Below are 17,469 nucleotides of genomic sequence, written 5' to 3'. Positions count from 1 at the left end.
AAAAAAAAAAAAAAAAAAAAAGAGTGTGACTGTGGATGACACCTCACATTAATTGCGAATCCTCACAGAGCATTAAAGAATATGCCAATGACTAAGATTAGAAAACAAAATCTACTAAGATGGTACTCCACTGCACATTAAACTTGAGTTATTAGCTGTGGAGAAAACAAGACAACTGCAAAAACAGCCTTGTGAAGCATTCTTTGGACCTTGGTCACTTTAGGTTGAAATTCTGCAGGCTCTGCCTGGCATTCAAAAGAGAAGCATGTTCTTATAGCAGAAGATAAAAAAGATTTATCCACCAGGCTCTTCCTCTTCACTTTTCCCCACCCACTTTCTTTTCTTCCAAAGGAGAATGGCTCTCATTTACTCACTGGTTTGCCACATCCTGCCTCAGAAGCTACTTCCTAGGAGCTGCCTGGGCTATCTGAGAGGAGCTTTAACTCCTTCAGGCCCCCAGACCCTAGGACATTTATGACATCCCTGCCCACCATCATCATTTATAGTCTAGTAACTAGACTCTATTTGATCAGATAATTAATACTCCCAACTTTCTTTGTGCTGGCTTGGAATTAAGCACTTTACCTACAACAGAATCAGGCAGAGGCCACATCTCTTGGTCCTATCTGGGGTCTCCAACTAGCCCAGCTTTGCTTAATCAGTTAAAAAGGACAAAAAGTAGAAATGACTCAAGCACAGGTATCAAGAAACTCAATGCACATTAACGCTGCGTTTGATATCAGTGAAAGCCCAGTGGAGCCAATCTCCTGTCCCACATGAGCTCTGTAGGTTAACACCGACATTCATTCATTCCATGTTTAGAGACTACCTACTACGCATCAGGCCTGGGCTAAAGATGGGGCATCAAGACTGAACTCCTGATCTCCAGAAGCTCACAGTGCAGGTGGTAAAACACAACAGACGTGTGTGAAGATCACCACACACACACACACCCCCAAGTGGTTTGTCTCCTGAGTAGTTCATGGACAGTCCCACTGGAGCTTTTCCAAGGGAGACCATGCAAACTTTCATGGTCGAAATAATACCTGACTTCAGCCTTCAAGGAGGGGTAGCCTCCCAAACATTGGCAATAAAATTGGGTGACAGAGGTTAAGTAATGAGCCAAATCGACACAACCATTTAGGGGTGGAGCCAGGACTCCAACCTCATCTGTCTGCCTCTGCAGATCACACTCCTGCAGAGCAAGGAGCACCCACTAAGAGCCAGAACAGAGTTTGTATCTGTGGAGGAGCGTGTCATGGTATCAAAACAGGAGCAGGGCATCATTAGCTCACACAACCATTTAGGGGTGGAGCCAGGACTCCAACCTCATCTGTCTGCCTCTGCAGATCACACTCCTGCAGAGCAAGGAGCACCCACTAAGAGCCAGAACAGAGTTTGTATCTGTGGAGGAGCGTGTCATGGTATCAAAACAGGAGCAGGGCATCATTAGCTCCTTTCTTCCCCTAAATTAAAGAGACTTGAGATCTTCGTAGTAAAGAAAATAGAGGAAGATATATATTTTTAAATCAAGAAATCAACAAACATTGACCACCTATTACAAGTGAATCCTATGCAGAGAACTGTTATCTTCTGCTGTTACAGCTGGGCTTCCTGCTAGACACATCATCCAGTGCAGTGCACATCATCAACTGGCCCCTCTGGCTGGCCAGGCATGTGTGCCCCTCCCAAAAATACCCACTCAGACAATAGGTCCCACCCCTAACAAGGGAGGACCAGAGACCAGTTGACGGCACACCAACTGCTGAGCTCCCAAGCATCCCCGAGTCCGCTGGCAGGAGATGTAGAACACTGAAGCTTCTATGACAAATGAGGAGTATTATTTTTTTCACGCTCCAGACTTGGACCTACTGTTACATTTTACTAATCTTCAGCAGTCTGAACACCTGACTTTGGATTATGTATCTATTCGCCATATTTGAAACATCAAAATCAGATGATTTCTAGATCATCTGAGCCAAAAGGTATAACATGAACAGAAAAATTAACAATAGTTTTTTCTCTCCCTCCACATATACTTATCATCCTTCCCTCTTTTTCTTTTTTTCCTGAAAGTTAAATCCTATTAGTCAAAACCACACAGGGTTACCCCTAGGCTGCACTGACTCTACAGAAATCTGTCAAGACTTTACTTGCCGTTACCAAAGATATGTCAAGAGAGGCTGTGAGGGTCAATAGGAAATGAACTCACTCTGTGCTGCGGGCCTTTAACAATGAGCAACTGATCACCTTTATTCATTTTAAACTGAACATACAGACTCTGCCCTACAGATGGAAGCACAGGCATTGGGACAGGGCAGAAAACAGCCCCGCTCTCAAGAGTAGTGGGGGCCTCGGATCTCGATTCAGGTCTTCGCCAGCTGTACAACACCAAGTAAGCTTCCCAGCCTCTCTGGACCTCAATCTCTTCACAACACATCCAGGAGACTGAACTATCAGAATCTTTTCCACATTTAACATATAAGGACAGACAGGTGGCTGTGCTTGGGGGAGAAGGAATGAAAGGTGTTGATGGTGAAAAGGATGATGAATATAACATAATGCTATCCTGGGTCTGGAAATGGCCAGGCCTAGTGCTGCGTTCACCTTATCAGCCTAGATTTATTAGGGGGTGGGCGGGAGGGCTGGTGGGTGGGAATCACAGCCACCTACAGTGAAATTAAACTCTTTTCCCAAATGAGTTCTGCTGAAGTGTGATTTATCCAGAGTGTTACTTACCAGCAGTATGAAACCATGTTACTGAAATTGTATTACTGCACAAACTTAACTTTTCCCCAAATATGATTTGCAGAGAGGATGCAGAGCTGAGAATCTTGCGTCTGTGGCCATCTGTCCTATCCCAATCCCTGGAGAGGCGTGGGGGGAGAGTGTGAAAAGCCACAGGTGCCGTGTATATTCAGTCACCGATGTCACATATCCATCAAAGAGCCCAGCAGTTGCTGGGGATAAGTGTTCAGCTCAGCATGCAAAAGAGGCTTGCCAATCCATCCAGCCCCAAACATTCCCTGAGCCTTCCTCTGTGCCAGGCATGGGGCTGAGGGAACACCACAGAATGTCACCGCCAGTTTCCCCACTGGGCTAGGAAGGGACTATTGACTGAAAAGGCAGTACAAAGGACTACAGGCACTTAACTGCCTGTGTGACATACACAGCCCTTAACCAGGATCAGTTTCCTCATCTACTGGGTAGAGATAACACACATCCCGCCTGCCTCATGTGGTTGAATGAGGAATTAAATAGATGTAAAAACAATAAAGAGTACACAGAGGCTTGCAGAACAAATGCTATGATTACCACCAACACTGTGACCCTCCTGTGCCAAGATATCATAAACTGAAAATAGTTAACCACTAATTAAGTCAAAGTCAGACTTCGCAGTGATCAGCAGAGTCTCTCGACCTTGGGAGAGGAGCATCTTCCGCCCTCTGTCATCTCAAGGCTTAAGTCGTTCAACAAAATTTTACCAAACCAGGGCTTCCCTGGTGGCGCAGTGGTTGGTTGAGAGTCCGCCTGCCGATGCAGGGGACACGGGTTCGTGTCCTGGTCCGGGAAGATCCCACATGCTGTGGAGCGGCTGGGCCTGTGAGCCTGAGCGTCTGGAGCCTGTGCTCCGCAATGGGAGAGGTCACAACAGTGAGAGGCCCATGGACCACAAAAAAAAAAAAAATTTTACCAAACCAGATGCTAGGGAACATGATGTGCACTGGAGATAATGATGAATAGGACCCGGTCCCAGGCTTCCTCAAGTCCAGTCCAACTGGACAGAGTTATGCAAACAACTAACACGTGACGGGATATGTACAGAGTGCTCTGGAAGGTGGAGTAGATGACTGCTACCTGGAGTGGGGTGGAACACAAGTCTGTGATGGATTTACAGAAGAGCTGACCTATAAATTGAACAAGATTAGGATTTCAACATGCACTGAAGGTGGAGAAGGGAATCCCCAGTAGAAGACACAGTCTAAGCAGAGGCCAGGGCCCACTGAGGAAGATGTTTGGAAGAAATCTGAAGGAGAAGTTGAACCTTAGATCTACCTGGAACTGACCCTCAACATCTGGTTTGTGCCACAGGAAGGGAGTGTTACCTTCCCTCCCTTTATGTCAGTGACTACCCCTCCCTTTTCCTACACACACACACACACACACACACACACAGATGCACGCACGCACACGCGCAGTCCAGGAAATCCTCTTTAAACTCTTGGAGAAGAAAGCTGAGCTTCCTGGGTGGTGCCTGCCAGGCAGATGGCAGCCTAGAGAAGCTGGGAGGAGTCTATATTAGGCTGTACTGAGGCAGTTGTTTCCTAGGCACCTTTTGCAGCCTCCTGTTTCACTGAAAATAATTCTTTTGCTTCCTGCACATCCCCAGAAATTGCAAGTATGCCCGGCGTTGTCTCTATTCTAAGTCTGTGTGGATAAAGAACAGCTGAAGAGCCTCATCACTGGAAGTTCTTTGGGAGGTGGGAATTTTCTCTCCTTCTCGCCTGATAGAAAATAAGGCACCCCGGGCTGGGAATCTATTCCTGCCCTTATCATGAGTCCAGTTAATCATCAAAAGCAGTTTACACACACATATGAATCCTTTCTGCTGGGTAGGGGTTGTTGTGCCCATTTTACAGATGTGGAGACAGACTCAAGGATATGAAAACTTTCTAGAAATTAAACCCTACTCTAAAAAACAATACAGGAAGACCTCTGGGTGCTCTGCCTCCCCCGCCCGTCTGCCCCTATGATCTCAGACAGAAAGACCAGATGTCAAAGTCCCCTGGGATCCCTTCCAGCTGTCCCCACCATCTTTAAAGTCCTCAGTGCCCCTACCTTTGCACTCTCAGGGAAGACAGGCACTCTCCTGGACACCTTGCCAACATTCAGATTTGCTTTTAATCTCTCTGAGCATACTCATGCGCCCAAAACTTTCACTTCTCAGTTTCTGAAAGACAACTTCTAAGCCATGAGTCAGACTGAAATCAAACATCACATTTAGGCTTCCTAAAAATATTACCCCAGCACAATGCCTTGGTTTTGTTCCCACATGCCCACCCTCCAAGCACACACACATACACTTTAGACTACCATTTAAACACTGGAATGTATAATTTAAATGTCTTTAATAGCATCTACTAAAAGGACATTCCCATGTGATTCTTCACTTTACTTCAAAGCTATGATCCAAACTGGAGCTTTTACTGAATTTTAGGACTAAATAGTAGATATGTGGATAGCAAATACTGACAATAAAACTCAGAATATTTAAAATGCATTCAACTCAGTCATAATAACACTGGCATCTTTTCCAATTTTCAGCAAAACTTCTTTTTGTCCATCTCTCAGCCCAGTGCCTGGTATATATTAGATATGTACTAAATATCAGTTAGATGAATGTTAATACATCTTAATCTTCTAAACACACAAGTTAGAAATCTATGGTTGTAATTCTGGTCATAATCTAAATCTATTTGACCCTAACACAAATGTCATTGGAATAAACAGCAAATAACAAGCAGCTGCTGGCATTCAAAGTATATATACCTCTGTCACTTGAACTGTTTTGAAGTTGGCCTTCTTTGGAAGACAAATGGTTGGCAGCTGCAAGTTCAATTACAAATTTCTTGGTAGGAAGGCAGGGAAAGAACCAGGGGAATCAAAGTGCTATTTCATACATTAAGCATGGAATTCCTTTCCAACAAACATCCTTCATTTCCCTGGGGGACTAATCATAATATGCCCTTTGAACTTGGGAAAACTCAGGACTGTACTTTGGGAGGAAGAATCTAGTTTGAAGGCCAGGCAAAGCTCAGAGAGTAAGAGTCACTCCTTTTGTACATCTCTATTCTGCTAATTTTTTTTAAGGAAGAGGGTGGAACATAGGAAAAGCCACCAGGCAACAAGTCCAAAGGCCTGGATTAATTAAATGTATGACACCGAACAAGTTACTTCCTTCCTTTGTCCTTCATATTCTCCTTTGCAAAATAAAGGGGCAAAAATAATAAGAGTAAAATTGGATGACTTCTAGATGCTAATAGAACTTTCTGCAATGATGAAAATGCTGTAATCTGCTCTGTCCAATACAGTAAACAATAGCCACACATGGCCATTGAGTCCTCAAAGTGTGGCTAGTGTAAATGAGGAACTGATTCTTAACTTTATTTAATTTTCATTCATTAAAATTTAAATAGCTACATATGGCTAGTGGCTATAGTTCTGGTGAGTGTAGCTCTAAGAAGACCTTCAGCATTTTATGCAATCTTTGGAGGGCTATGTGGGAAAACATGGGTGTTAGCGAAGGACAGATCTGGGTTCTAAACTTAGTTCCACCACTTACTAGTTATGCAACCTTGTGCAAGTTACTTAACTTCCCTAAACTTCATTTTCCTTATCTGTACAATAGAATATTATGAACCTTCTCACAGATTTTTAGTGCAAATTCAAGACAATGGATGAAAATAGATCAGATACGCCCTCAATAAATGGTAATTTTTCCAGTTATGATGTCCTTCAGGGATAAGTTTCATGTCTTTTGCCTTCGTCCTACTGTTCCTTCCTGATCTAGGACCCATACTTTATTACCCCACGCCTGGGTCCTACAGATGAAGCGCTGTCTTTCAAGAAAGCCACTTGCTCAGGAATTGTTCCAGATCCTCAGCTAGGGGCACACCTCCAGTACCCAAGTCCTCTGTGCCTCCGGAACTGCTGATTTACCCTGTGTCCCCTCCACCTCACATTTCAGGAATTCACAAAACCCTTCCCCCTGAATGCCTATCAGGCTGAAACTTTGTTCAGTGCAGCCAAAACACCTGTTAGTGGTTTCGGGTACTTTCCTCACTAACTCTCCCCTTGACTTCCCCTAGTCAATACTTTATAGCTTTTTATTTGTAAATGCTTTAAGACTTTTTAAAATAATTGCTCAGTGATTTAGAATACTCAGAAATAAAAATGCAGCAAGCTACATTTATGGCTAACCCAGCGTTAGTTTAGTTACCAAAATAAAACAAGGCAAAAGACTATATTTTAGAAGGAGTGTTTTAGTAAAATAATAAAAGTGTTGCACTGTCTATCTAAACTAATATAATGTGCTATGAACCTGGTCCAAATGTTCCACTGGTCCTTCCTTTGGTGAATAGAACTTTTCCGTGGCTCCAATGTCCAAGTTTTATCAGTGGACACAAATGGATGCCTAAGACAAGCAGGATATATTTTCTATTGTCAATAATTATTGGGATGTTAAACTACCCTCTTCTTGTTTTTCTAGCATTCCACAGACTCAGAGAAAGAGAGAGAGAGAAGAGCTGAAATACAGGCTAGCATTTTGGTAGGATTTCGATCTGGATTTGAGTAAGCCATTAGACAAAAGGTTTACAGTTAGCTTGGAATTCCTGCTAACTTCTGAGGCCTCCCCCAACAAGGACATTCTTGAAGGATTATTTACTGAAGGGTGATATGAAATCAAACATGGCAAATAATTTCGACTCTGAACTCTCAAATGTGGTGAGGGTCTAATCTAATTTTTAAAAAATAACCTGGATATGTAAGTTATAACTCAATAAAGAAACGTAATGAACCTGGATCCAGACAACCTGTAAATACGACAATGTGGCTGATTAGTCTTGTCTTCTCCTCACAACTCCCCAAATTTCAAGATTTGACTGGAATCTGGAACTCATGTGGATCATTCACTCAACTCAATTGTTCCATTTTTTCTGAAAAGTAAATGCACTTAAGAGCATTTGAAATTCTGAACCTTTCTTGGTAACAGGTAAACTCAAAACAGGTCAAGTCTAGAAAGGTGATCATTTCACAGGGACTTTTTGCCTGTGGTTATTTTGAAAACCACTGCTTTAAAAACTGACATTATGAAGCTTAAAAATAGGCCTTCCTACTAAGGATCCTGGACTAAAATAAAATACCCTTTCTTTCCCCCATTTCCTCATTCCCTTTTCCCTCAAACACCTTAGAAGAGTGGTGATATAGAGGGATAGCCTTTTCCAGTGTTTCAGATTATTACTTGAAAAGAGGTTTTTAAAAATTTTTAAGAGTACTAGGTAAAGTTACCAAAATTCAGTGTCGGGTAAACTTGGAAAATTTTCAAACCAAGTAAGCTTCCCAAGTGAAAATATGTCTGAGTTGGGATAAAAGTTCAAGCACCTTCTTCCACTCCAGCTGTGTGAACTCCCAGCAAGTTCTCCCCACTGCTCCCCCCACCCCCGCGGTCTGGTTTCCTCATCTTGCAAAAGGAGTCAGAGGGCTGGAGGACCTATAAGGTCCCATCCAGCCCTAACAGGCTCTGCTTCTATAAAGCTGGGCGGCTGCTTCCTATTTTCATGACTCCTTGGAGACAGCAGAAAAGCCCCTGGCCCAGAAGGTCCCTGGGAAGCCTCATTATACTTAAAAGTGATCCCCTGGGACATGAGAACTGCTAATGAGAGCAATGCAAGCTGAGATGGCTATAAAATAGAAATGGTATTGAGAGGGAAGAATTAAGTTATGTTTTGCAGATGACACTAGTAAATCTAGAAATACTGATATTCAATCAAAAAATTACTAGATATATGGGACTTCCCTGGCCGTCCAGTGGTTAAGACTCTGTTTCCACTGCAGGGGGCATCGGTTCCATCCCTGGTCGGGGAACTACGATCCCACATGCCGCGCAGTGCAGCCAAAAAAAAAAAAAAAATTACTAGATATAATAGGTGAATTTTAAAAAGCTGCAGGATATAAACAATTCATACAAATCAAACCACAGTCAAGATGGAAAACACAAATTTAAAAATGTTCAATCACGGGCTTCCCTGGTGGCGCAGTGGTTGAGAGTCTGCCTGCCGATGCAGGGGACGCGGGTTTGTGGCCCGGTCCGGGAGGATCCCGCATGACGCGGAGCCGCTGCGCCCGTGAGCCATGGCCACTGGGCCTGTGCGTCCAGAGCCTGTGCTCCGCAACGGGAGAGGCAACAGCAGTGAGAGGCCCGCGTACCACAAAAAAAAAAAAAAAAAAAAAATGTTCAATCACTACAGCATCAAAACGTTAGGTATTTGAAATATTAACTTAGGACACAAGAGAGTTATTCAAAAGAAACTATAAAACCATAACAGGAAAAGAGGAGGAGACATTAATAAATGGAAAGATAAACCATGACAATTCTTAAAGTTTTCTTTAACCCTACCCAATTTAAGAAAAGGGAAGGGCTTCCCTGGTGGCGCAGTGGTTGAGAGTCCACCTGCCGATGAAGGGGACACGGGTTCGTGCACCGGTCCGGGAAGATCCCACATGCCACGGAGAGGCTGAGCCCGTGAGCCACGGCCGCTGAGCCTGCGAGTCCTGAGCCTGTGCTCCGCAACGGGAGAGGCCACAACAGTGAGAGGCCCGCGCACCGAAAAAATAAAAAAAGAAAAGGAAAAAAAAAGACTATCAAAACTACATAAGAGTTAAAAAGAAATTTTAGAAAGAGATAAAAATACCATAAAGACCAAATAAAGTAAACCTGAAAATACAACAGATAAAAATCCTATTTAATAAACTCCATGAAGATATTAGAACTCACTATGTAGAAAAATTAACATAGACCCATACCTCACACCAAGAACATTAATTAATCCTAGATGGGACCATATAAGGGGGAGAAAAGTCTAGAAGAAAATGAAGCCCCATACTCCTATTAGTTATGAAATGATGATAGATGTCTTAATACTAAAGAAAAGTAGCCTACACCATACAGAAGGCATGCTTTGCAAAATAAAAGAACATTTTTTCCTAAGTAATACAAAAGGAAAACATCGCAGTGGGACAATGTAGTAGCCACATAATTTATAAAACTTTAGAATACAAAGCACACTGATCTATTGCTTCAACAAACCAGAAGACAAGTAACCGTGTACTGGCTAATAAAAGACATGAACTAACAAAAAATAAATAAAATACAAAGCACATCAAAGCTATATAGACGTATTTATTAAAGAAGGGTCAGAGGAGAAGAAAAGTTTGCGTGAAACTTTTCAAAATGTTCAGCTGATACCACAAAACCATCCCACCTACCTCTCCAGCTTCATCTCCTGCTACCCGCAGCGATGCACCCAGCACACTAAACTACTTGCCAGCTCCTCCACACATCCCAAGCTTTCCCACTTGTGTGAAGTTGCTCATCCTGAGCTCTCTTCCTGCCATGCCCCCCCTCCCCCCATTCCCATGGAAATCCTAGCCATCCTTCAAGACCCAGCTCAAATGTCATCTCCTCTGCGAAGGCTCTCCTAATCTCCCCCACTGGATGTGCGTTCTTCCTCCTCTCAATGATCTCTGACAGTACTTTCTTTGTACCTCTTCTCCTGGGGCACTTTTCTTACTCTGCAGCCATCTGTTTCCTTCTTCTTGTGTCCTTGCAACCTCTCCCTCCCCTCCCATACAAGATTTTAAGATCCTTGGAGGCAAAGACAATCTTACCACCTACAGCATCCAGCATAGCAAATTACATTTGGTAAGCATTCATTAAATATTAGTTTAGATTGAATCGATGAAATACAGAAAATAATCCCATTTCAAAAATTCAGACTGGCAAAACAATTAAAGTAAAGCAGACTGAGGAGGAGTCCTATTAAACTATCAAAAAAAAATTACTAAGGCTTCCCTGGTGGTGCAGTGGTTAAGAATATGCCTGCCAATGCAGGGCACAAGGGTTCAAGCCCTGGCCCAGGAAGATCCCACATGCCGCGGGGCAACTAAGCCCGTGCGTCACAACTACTGAGCCTGAGCTCTAGAGCCCACAAGCCACAACAACCGAGCCCACGTGCCACAACTACTGAAGCCTGCGCGCCTAGAGCCTGTGCTCCGCAACAAGAGAAGCCACAATGGGAAGCCCGCGCACCGCAACAGAGTAGCCCCCGCTCACGACAACTACAGAAAGCCCGCGCACAGCAACGAAGACCCAACACAGCCAAAAATAAATAAATAAATAAATTTATTTAGGAAAAAAAGAAAGAAAAAGAAGGGACTGAAATGAGGATCATTTGTTTGTAATATGTCCTCCCCCTCTAAAAAAAAAAAAATCATTAAACTTCAAAAAAAAAAAGCCAACTTCCTGAAGCTTGAGGGACCAGTTCAAACATACATTGTAAATTGGTTCTGTCTCTTTATGGAACATATTCAGTTAATATGTAACAAAAGCCGTAACCTGGTTCATTGCCTCTGATTCTGTGTATGAATTAATCTCAAAGAACAAAACAAATGGGTTTAAAACATTCATAAGAGTAACAATAAATAATAAAATTTTGAAAGCCACCTAAATAATCAACAAAGTGTCATTTGTGAAGCCAAATCCTATTCTTTAGCCAAAAATAAATGACAAGCATTAGAATTATGTCTATGTGTAAAGATGGGGGGGAAGAGAGACCCATCAACTGATCACAGCTATCTATACATGCATATAATGGAATAACCAAAAGTTAAATTGGGAAATTTAACGTCTGAGGTTCTTTCTTTAAAAAGGTGTTGATACATTCAATTTTCTTTTAAAGTTGTATTTGAGCAGGCAAATATGCAAAAAGGAGTTGGGGGGGAAAGAAATCACTCTACCTTTGTCCGATTTTTCCTCAACCCCCATGTAACCTCAAAGCAGGATAATCTGACTCAAAGCAGGATACCCCTGGGAGCTTCACCAAGAAATGAGAGGCAGAGATCAGCATTTTTAGCAGTAGGCCCTGCACCAGGATTCAGAAAACACCTGCTCTTTTAAAAACAAAAATGCAATTCAAAAAAAAAAAAAAATGCCATTCATTCTGGGAGGTGTTAACTTAGCAAACAGCTCTCATGGGCTTTCAGGCAAAGAACAGGACATGAAGAAAAAACACAATCAAGTGGCCAAAAGAGACCAAGATGATTTTTTCAAAACTGGCAACTTCTGGAAGGGAATAAAAGAAACAAAACTGGAACGCTAAGCTTTCTTCTCAGGCTCACCTCATCTTCTTCCCAGTTTGTGGGTTCTCCAGGTTTTCTCAACATGTCAGAAAGATTCACCACTGCTTGACCTGTACTTCCTATGGATGTGGTAGAAATAACTACCAATTCAGACTGAGGGAAGCTCGCAAGGAAGGGTTTTTTGTTGTTGGTGGTTTGTTTTGTTTAAACATTATTTTGTTTTTTTCCAATCTACCAATAATGATTTACTATATTAAGAGTGTAGTGATGTAGACCCAGGGGTTCAAAAAGGTATGGTCCCATATAATCAAATTAATGAAAAAAAGACACATAAGGAACATTTAGAGAATAAGAAAGCATATGACTTCAAAATGATATTGCATTTAATGTGATGTTTGTTACACAATATAGGCCAGAATACAAAAGGGGAGAGAGAAAATGTGAGTTAACATTAAAAGGGGCATAAGGCTTAGGATGAATTTTAATCCTTGGGTACTCTTAAAAAATTTATTATGAATTTTTTCAAACACAGAAATATGGAAAGAATAGAACAGTGAAACTCATACACTAACCAACCAAACGACTGTGAACAATTTTGCCCTGTTTGCTTCATCTACCATGTGGGTATGTGTATTTTTTTCCTGAACCATTTCAAAGTAAGTTTCACATATCAACTATGAACAACAACATTCTCCTACATAATCATATCATTATTACATCGAAAAAATTAACCATAATTCTCTACTCAAATTTCCCTAATTGTCCCAAGAATTCATTTTACAGCTATTGCAGTTTTTGATTCAGTACCCAACCAAGGTTCATGCATTACATTTGGTTGACATGTCTCCTTAGTCTCTTAATTCTCAAACAGCACCACTCCCCTACTGTTCCCCCATGACACTGACTTTTTAAAGAGACTTGGGTCAGTTGTCTTAGAGAATGTTCCACATCCTGAATTTGTATGCTTGTTTCCTCCTGGTATCATTTGTTTCTCCATCCCTGTATTTGCTGTAAACAGGAAGTTAGATCTCAAGGCTTGATTAGATGCAGGTTTGGGTTAAACTTTAAATAACAGGCAGCATATAAAATGCCCAAATCAACATGATTTATCAACATTTGCAATTTGGTATTAAGAACAAAAGGTAATAATAGTCAGCTGAGAAGGAAGAAACCAAAGCGGGCACCACTAACTACACTTCCCACTTGGATAGCATTCCAACAATCATAAAGTGCTTTCATATACATTATTTTGGATGATGCTCACCTGCCCGCCTTCCCTCACAGGTTTGTTATATTATCATCCTTCCTTTACTAATGAGGAAAACCAAGGCTCAGTGAAGTTAAATGACATGCCAAAGGTCAACAATTAAGAAGTGGCATAACTGAGTCTCGAACTCAGGTCCTGGAATAGCATGGAGTTACTCAGAAAAGGTTACATGGGAGATGAACTCTATGCTAGGTCTTGAAAGATGGCCAGCATTCATTCATTCCAGGCACTGGGCGAGACGCCGGGGAAATATCAGTATACAAGATAGTCAAGGTCCCTCCCCTCACCAAAAGTGTGGTGGCAAATACAAGACAAAAATAAAATCACACAGGAAAGTGGAGGAGGGCATTCCAGACAAAGGAAACCATGTGAGCAAGAGAGACAGAGGTAAGAAGCAGTATGCTGGGGCAATGGAAGGACAATAAAGGGATCAGGCAGAGAAAAATCGAGCTGGATGGGTAGCTCTAACTGAAGTATTCTCTCACTTTCTTTCAAAGATGCATAAGTAAGTGAAAGTAAAATGTTGTACGTGTTTATGTTCAAACAAGCACCCCACACATCTCCTTGCTCTGGGCTAAGTCATTTTTATGAACCTTTTTGCCATTTCTGTATCTGCTACAACAACAGCAGAGACATTCTTCCCAAGGACACAGGCTTCAGCTGGCCCTACTTTTCACCTGAAGTTGTTCTCAAAAGACTGTGCCAGTATTAGTTATTGCAGCAACAAACCAGTAGAAGCATCCAAGTTCAGAACTATAAAATCAGTTAAAACCACTTCAAAAGCTTCTAGTTATCACGGTGTACATCCCAGGTAAGGCCATAAGAGATCCCCCAAAAGCACAACAACCTGTCTCAATGTTTCTGCCCCCTTCCTTAAGGACCTTCACACTAACAGATGTGTGTCCCTACAAACGTGGCAGAAACTGCGGATGCTATGAACGATGCTCTGAATGCAATAATTAAGTCTGAGGGTTTCAGCCCCAAATCCAAAAGCTGTGGATGCCGCCAAGGCCGAGCAATGCACCTTCTTGTTTATTCAGCACCATATGGCCTTCAAAGCACTTCTGTATGTGTTATCTTGTTTAATCTTCATGATACTCCTTCAAGGTGGGAATGGTTCAATTATTTAATCAACAGATATCTACTGAGTACCTTCTATGGGCCAGATACTGGTCTACTCACTGAGCAAGGAACAAATCAAGCCCTCACCTTCATGAAGCATACATTTTAGTGTGGGTGGGGTGAGGTGCAGATAAATACTTATGGACAATGCAACATTAATTGGTGATAAGTGCTATGAAGAAAAATAGGGCAAGATAAAGGAGTAGAGCATGACAGAGAGTGCTATAATTAGAGTGATCAGGGATGGTCTCTGTGAAGAGACATTTGAGCAGAGGTTTGAAGGAAGTGAGGGAGCAAGTCATGTGGGTACTTGGCAGAAGAGAATTCTAGGCAGCGGGAATAGCAAAAGCTCTGAGATAGGAATGTGCCCAACCGACTGTGGAACAGCACAGAGAACAGCATGGCTGGAGCACATAAGTGAAGGGGACAGTGGAGGAAAACTAAGAACCTGATCAGGCAGGGCCTTGTAGGCCACTAAGGCAAAGATTTTGGTAGACCATTCTCATCCTCACTCTACAGATAGGGAAACTAAAAGAGAGAAAGTACGAAGGATTTGCCTAAGGTCAAAGAAAAAGTGAGGACTCAGGAAGTACCCCGCATTGCCACCACGAATTCTACTCAGGGCTCACGCTTCTCCTTGTGGAGATTAAAAGCATTCTTTAAAACACAAAGAAAGAGACTAAGTATATGCCTTATCATGGAAGGAGAGGCAAGGTACCCTAAGACTCAGCAATCCCATTTCTGAGTACATTCCACAGGGAACTCTTACAAGAGTCCAAAAGGAGTCGCATACAAGGATGGTGATGGCTGCACTGTTTGAGGCAGCAAGGGTTTGGAAACAACACAATTGTCTTCTCTAGAGGAATAATAAGTAAAATGTGGTACATGCACAAGACTGACTATTCCGCAACCAAGAGAAATAATGAACTAGATACATGTATAACAGCATGAACAGAGTGCAGAAACATGGTGTTTGGTTAAAAAAAAGAAACTGAAATAAAAGTTTAGGGTGGTCATTGCTTCTGTTCAAATACTGTTGATTATCCTCCTTCCAAGAAGGCCCCTGCCCCCTTTGAAGGTCAACATGGCCATGTGACTTGCTTTACAAAAATGGGAGCAAAAGTGACATGTGTCACTCCTGGGCAGAAACTTTAAAAGCCAGAAGGTGGTTCACAAGATTCCCTTTTCATTAAGCATATTTCAGACATGGTGTGTCCGTCAGCCTGAGTCCCTGATGGAATCCAATCAACAGAGCCTCCCACTGACCTGCAAGCATGTCAAACTACTGAGATGTTCTAGTCTATCCCAACTGATGCAGATTTATAGCACAATAGGATTTTTAATAAAAAATGAATATAATTAAGGTGTACAACATGATGATTCAATATACACACACAGTGAAATGATTATTTCAGACACGCTAATTAACATACACACCTCCTCACAGTTACTATTTTGTGTGTGTGACAAGAGCACCTGAAATCTACTCTCTTAGCGAATGTCCAGTATTCAATACAGTATTATTAACTGTAGTAATCATGCTAAGCATTAGATCTCTAGACTTATTCTTCCTACTAACTGCAACTTTGTATCCTCTGACGAATATCTCCCCATTTCCCCCACCTCCCCACCCCTGGTTAACCACCTATCTACTCTCTGCTTCTATGTATTCCACTTTTTTAGGTTCCACATATAAACTGAGATCATGCAGTATTTTTCTTTCTGTGTCTGGCTTATTTCATTTAGCATACTGTCCTCCAGGTCCATCCATGGTGTCACAAATGGCAGGATGCCCTTCTCTTTTAAGGCTGAATAATAGTACAATATCATTCAGCACTCTAAGCACACAAAACGATACTATCTGTTGAATACCTCCCAAAGGCACACATATAGCCAACAAACGGGTGGAATTATAAGACCATATATTAAATAACCTAGAGTGGGTGAGATGGTGCCTGTGAAAAAAAGGGAAATGGGGAAGGGGGAATGAGAGTAAAGGGGAAAATAAGAGAAAAAAATGAAAAGGTATTAAAAGGTTTGTTAAACACATGCAAATATTAGAAATTTCATTCACTCACTGATTCACTCCACAAACATTTGCGCACTTATTACGTGCCAGGTACTATTCTAGGTACTACTTACAGAAGAGTGAATCGAAAAAGGGCAGTCCTATGCTTATAGTTTATGGTGTACAGAAGAGAGAAATATTTAAAATACCCTTAAAAATATTATGGACAGTGAAGAAATGTCATTAAAAAATCCCGTGACATGAGAAAGAGAGACCTACTTTAGATTAGGTGGTCTGTGAACAACTCTGAGGAAATGACATTTATGCAGAGAGGTGAAGATTGCTTCCTTCCTAGCTTGGGCACAGGAAGGGATGATTCATTTCAGGCAAAGGGAACAGCATGTGCAAGGGTCTGGAGGGAGTATGGACCATCGCAAGGAGGAAGTGAAAGAGGACCAGGGTAATGTAGGAAAGGAGCAGCAAGAAATGTGGTTAAAGAGATGGAGTGAGGGGGCAGGCAGGAGGGGGATAGCAGCAGGCTCATAGCCCAATATAAGGAGTTTGAATTTTATTCTAACTGCAATGAAACCATGAAAACATTTTAAACAGGGAAATGATATGATCTTATTTCCAATTTATTTCATTCTAACTTGGCACCCTTGCAATATGCTCATATATTTTTACAAACTTGCAGAATAAATATTTTTACATTCTTTTTCTTCAAGGACCCCCAGAACTTACATAGACATCAGGTCCCACATAACCCAGCTCTGTCTGAAAGGGGTAAGTGCTATGTTAGAGACCAGTCTCAAGGTACCAGAAAGCCACAGAAAAGCAACCTTGCCAATTTAGTACCAAGAGTTCTTTAATGTCAATGGATTTTTTTCTTTTGTTTACACTGTATGATAATGTTCAAAATTGTGCCCTGGTCTAATCACAGAAATCATGAGTACATCAGCTTTGCTTGAAAAAGGTGAAAGATGTAGATGTGGGCTTCCCTGGTGGTGCAGCGGTTGAGAGTCCGCCTGCCGATGCAGGGGACACGGGTTCGTGCCCCGGTCTGGGAAGATCCCACATGCTACGTAGCGGCTGGGCCCGTGAACCATGGCCACTGAGCCTGCGCGTCCGGAGCCTGTGCTCCGCAACGGGAGAG

The 17,469-nt window shown here is 42.1% G+C and overlaps 1 protein-coding gene across 2 annotated transcripts in view; it reads right to left on the bottom strand.

Annotated features, from left to right (window-relative positions):
• The window catches only part of MAP2K1 (mitogen-activated protein kinase kinase 1), a 78,462-nt gene that overhangs the window by 57,923 nt on the left and 3,070 nt on the right, over positions 1–17,469 (bottom strand). Inside the window, exon 1 of one of the 2 annotated variants that reach the window (XM_007448128.1) lies at positions 10,048–10,111. The exons of the other annotated variant lie outside the window; for it this stretch is intronic. Coding sequence (XP_007448190.1) covers positions 10,048–10,061 — 14 coding nt within the window. The 5' untranslated portion in view covers positions 10,062–10,111. Of the gene's footprint in view, positions 1–10,047; positions 10,112–17,469 lie in introns of those variants that run through there. 2 annotated transcript variants of the gene reach the window in all.

The sequence above is a fragment of the Lipotes vexillifer genome, unplaced genomic scaffold (assembly GCF_000442215.2).
Source record: "Lipotes vexillifer unplaced genomic scaffold, Lipotes_vexillifer_v1.1 scaffold713, whole genome shotgun sequence".
Classification (NCBI taxonomy): Eukaryota; Metazoa; Chordata; class Mammalia; order Artiodactyla; family Lipotidae; genus Lipotes; species Lipotes vexillifer.
This window is presented reverse-complemented; position numbering and strand designations above follow the sequence as displayed.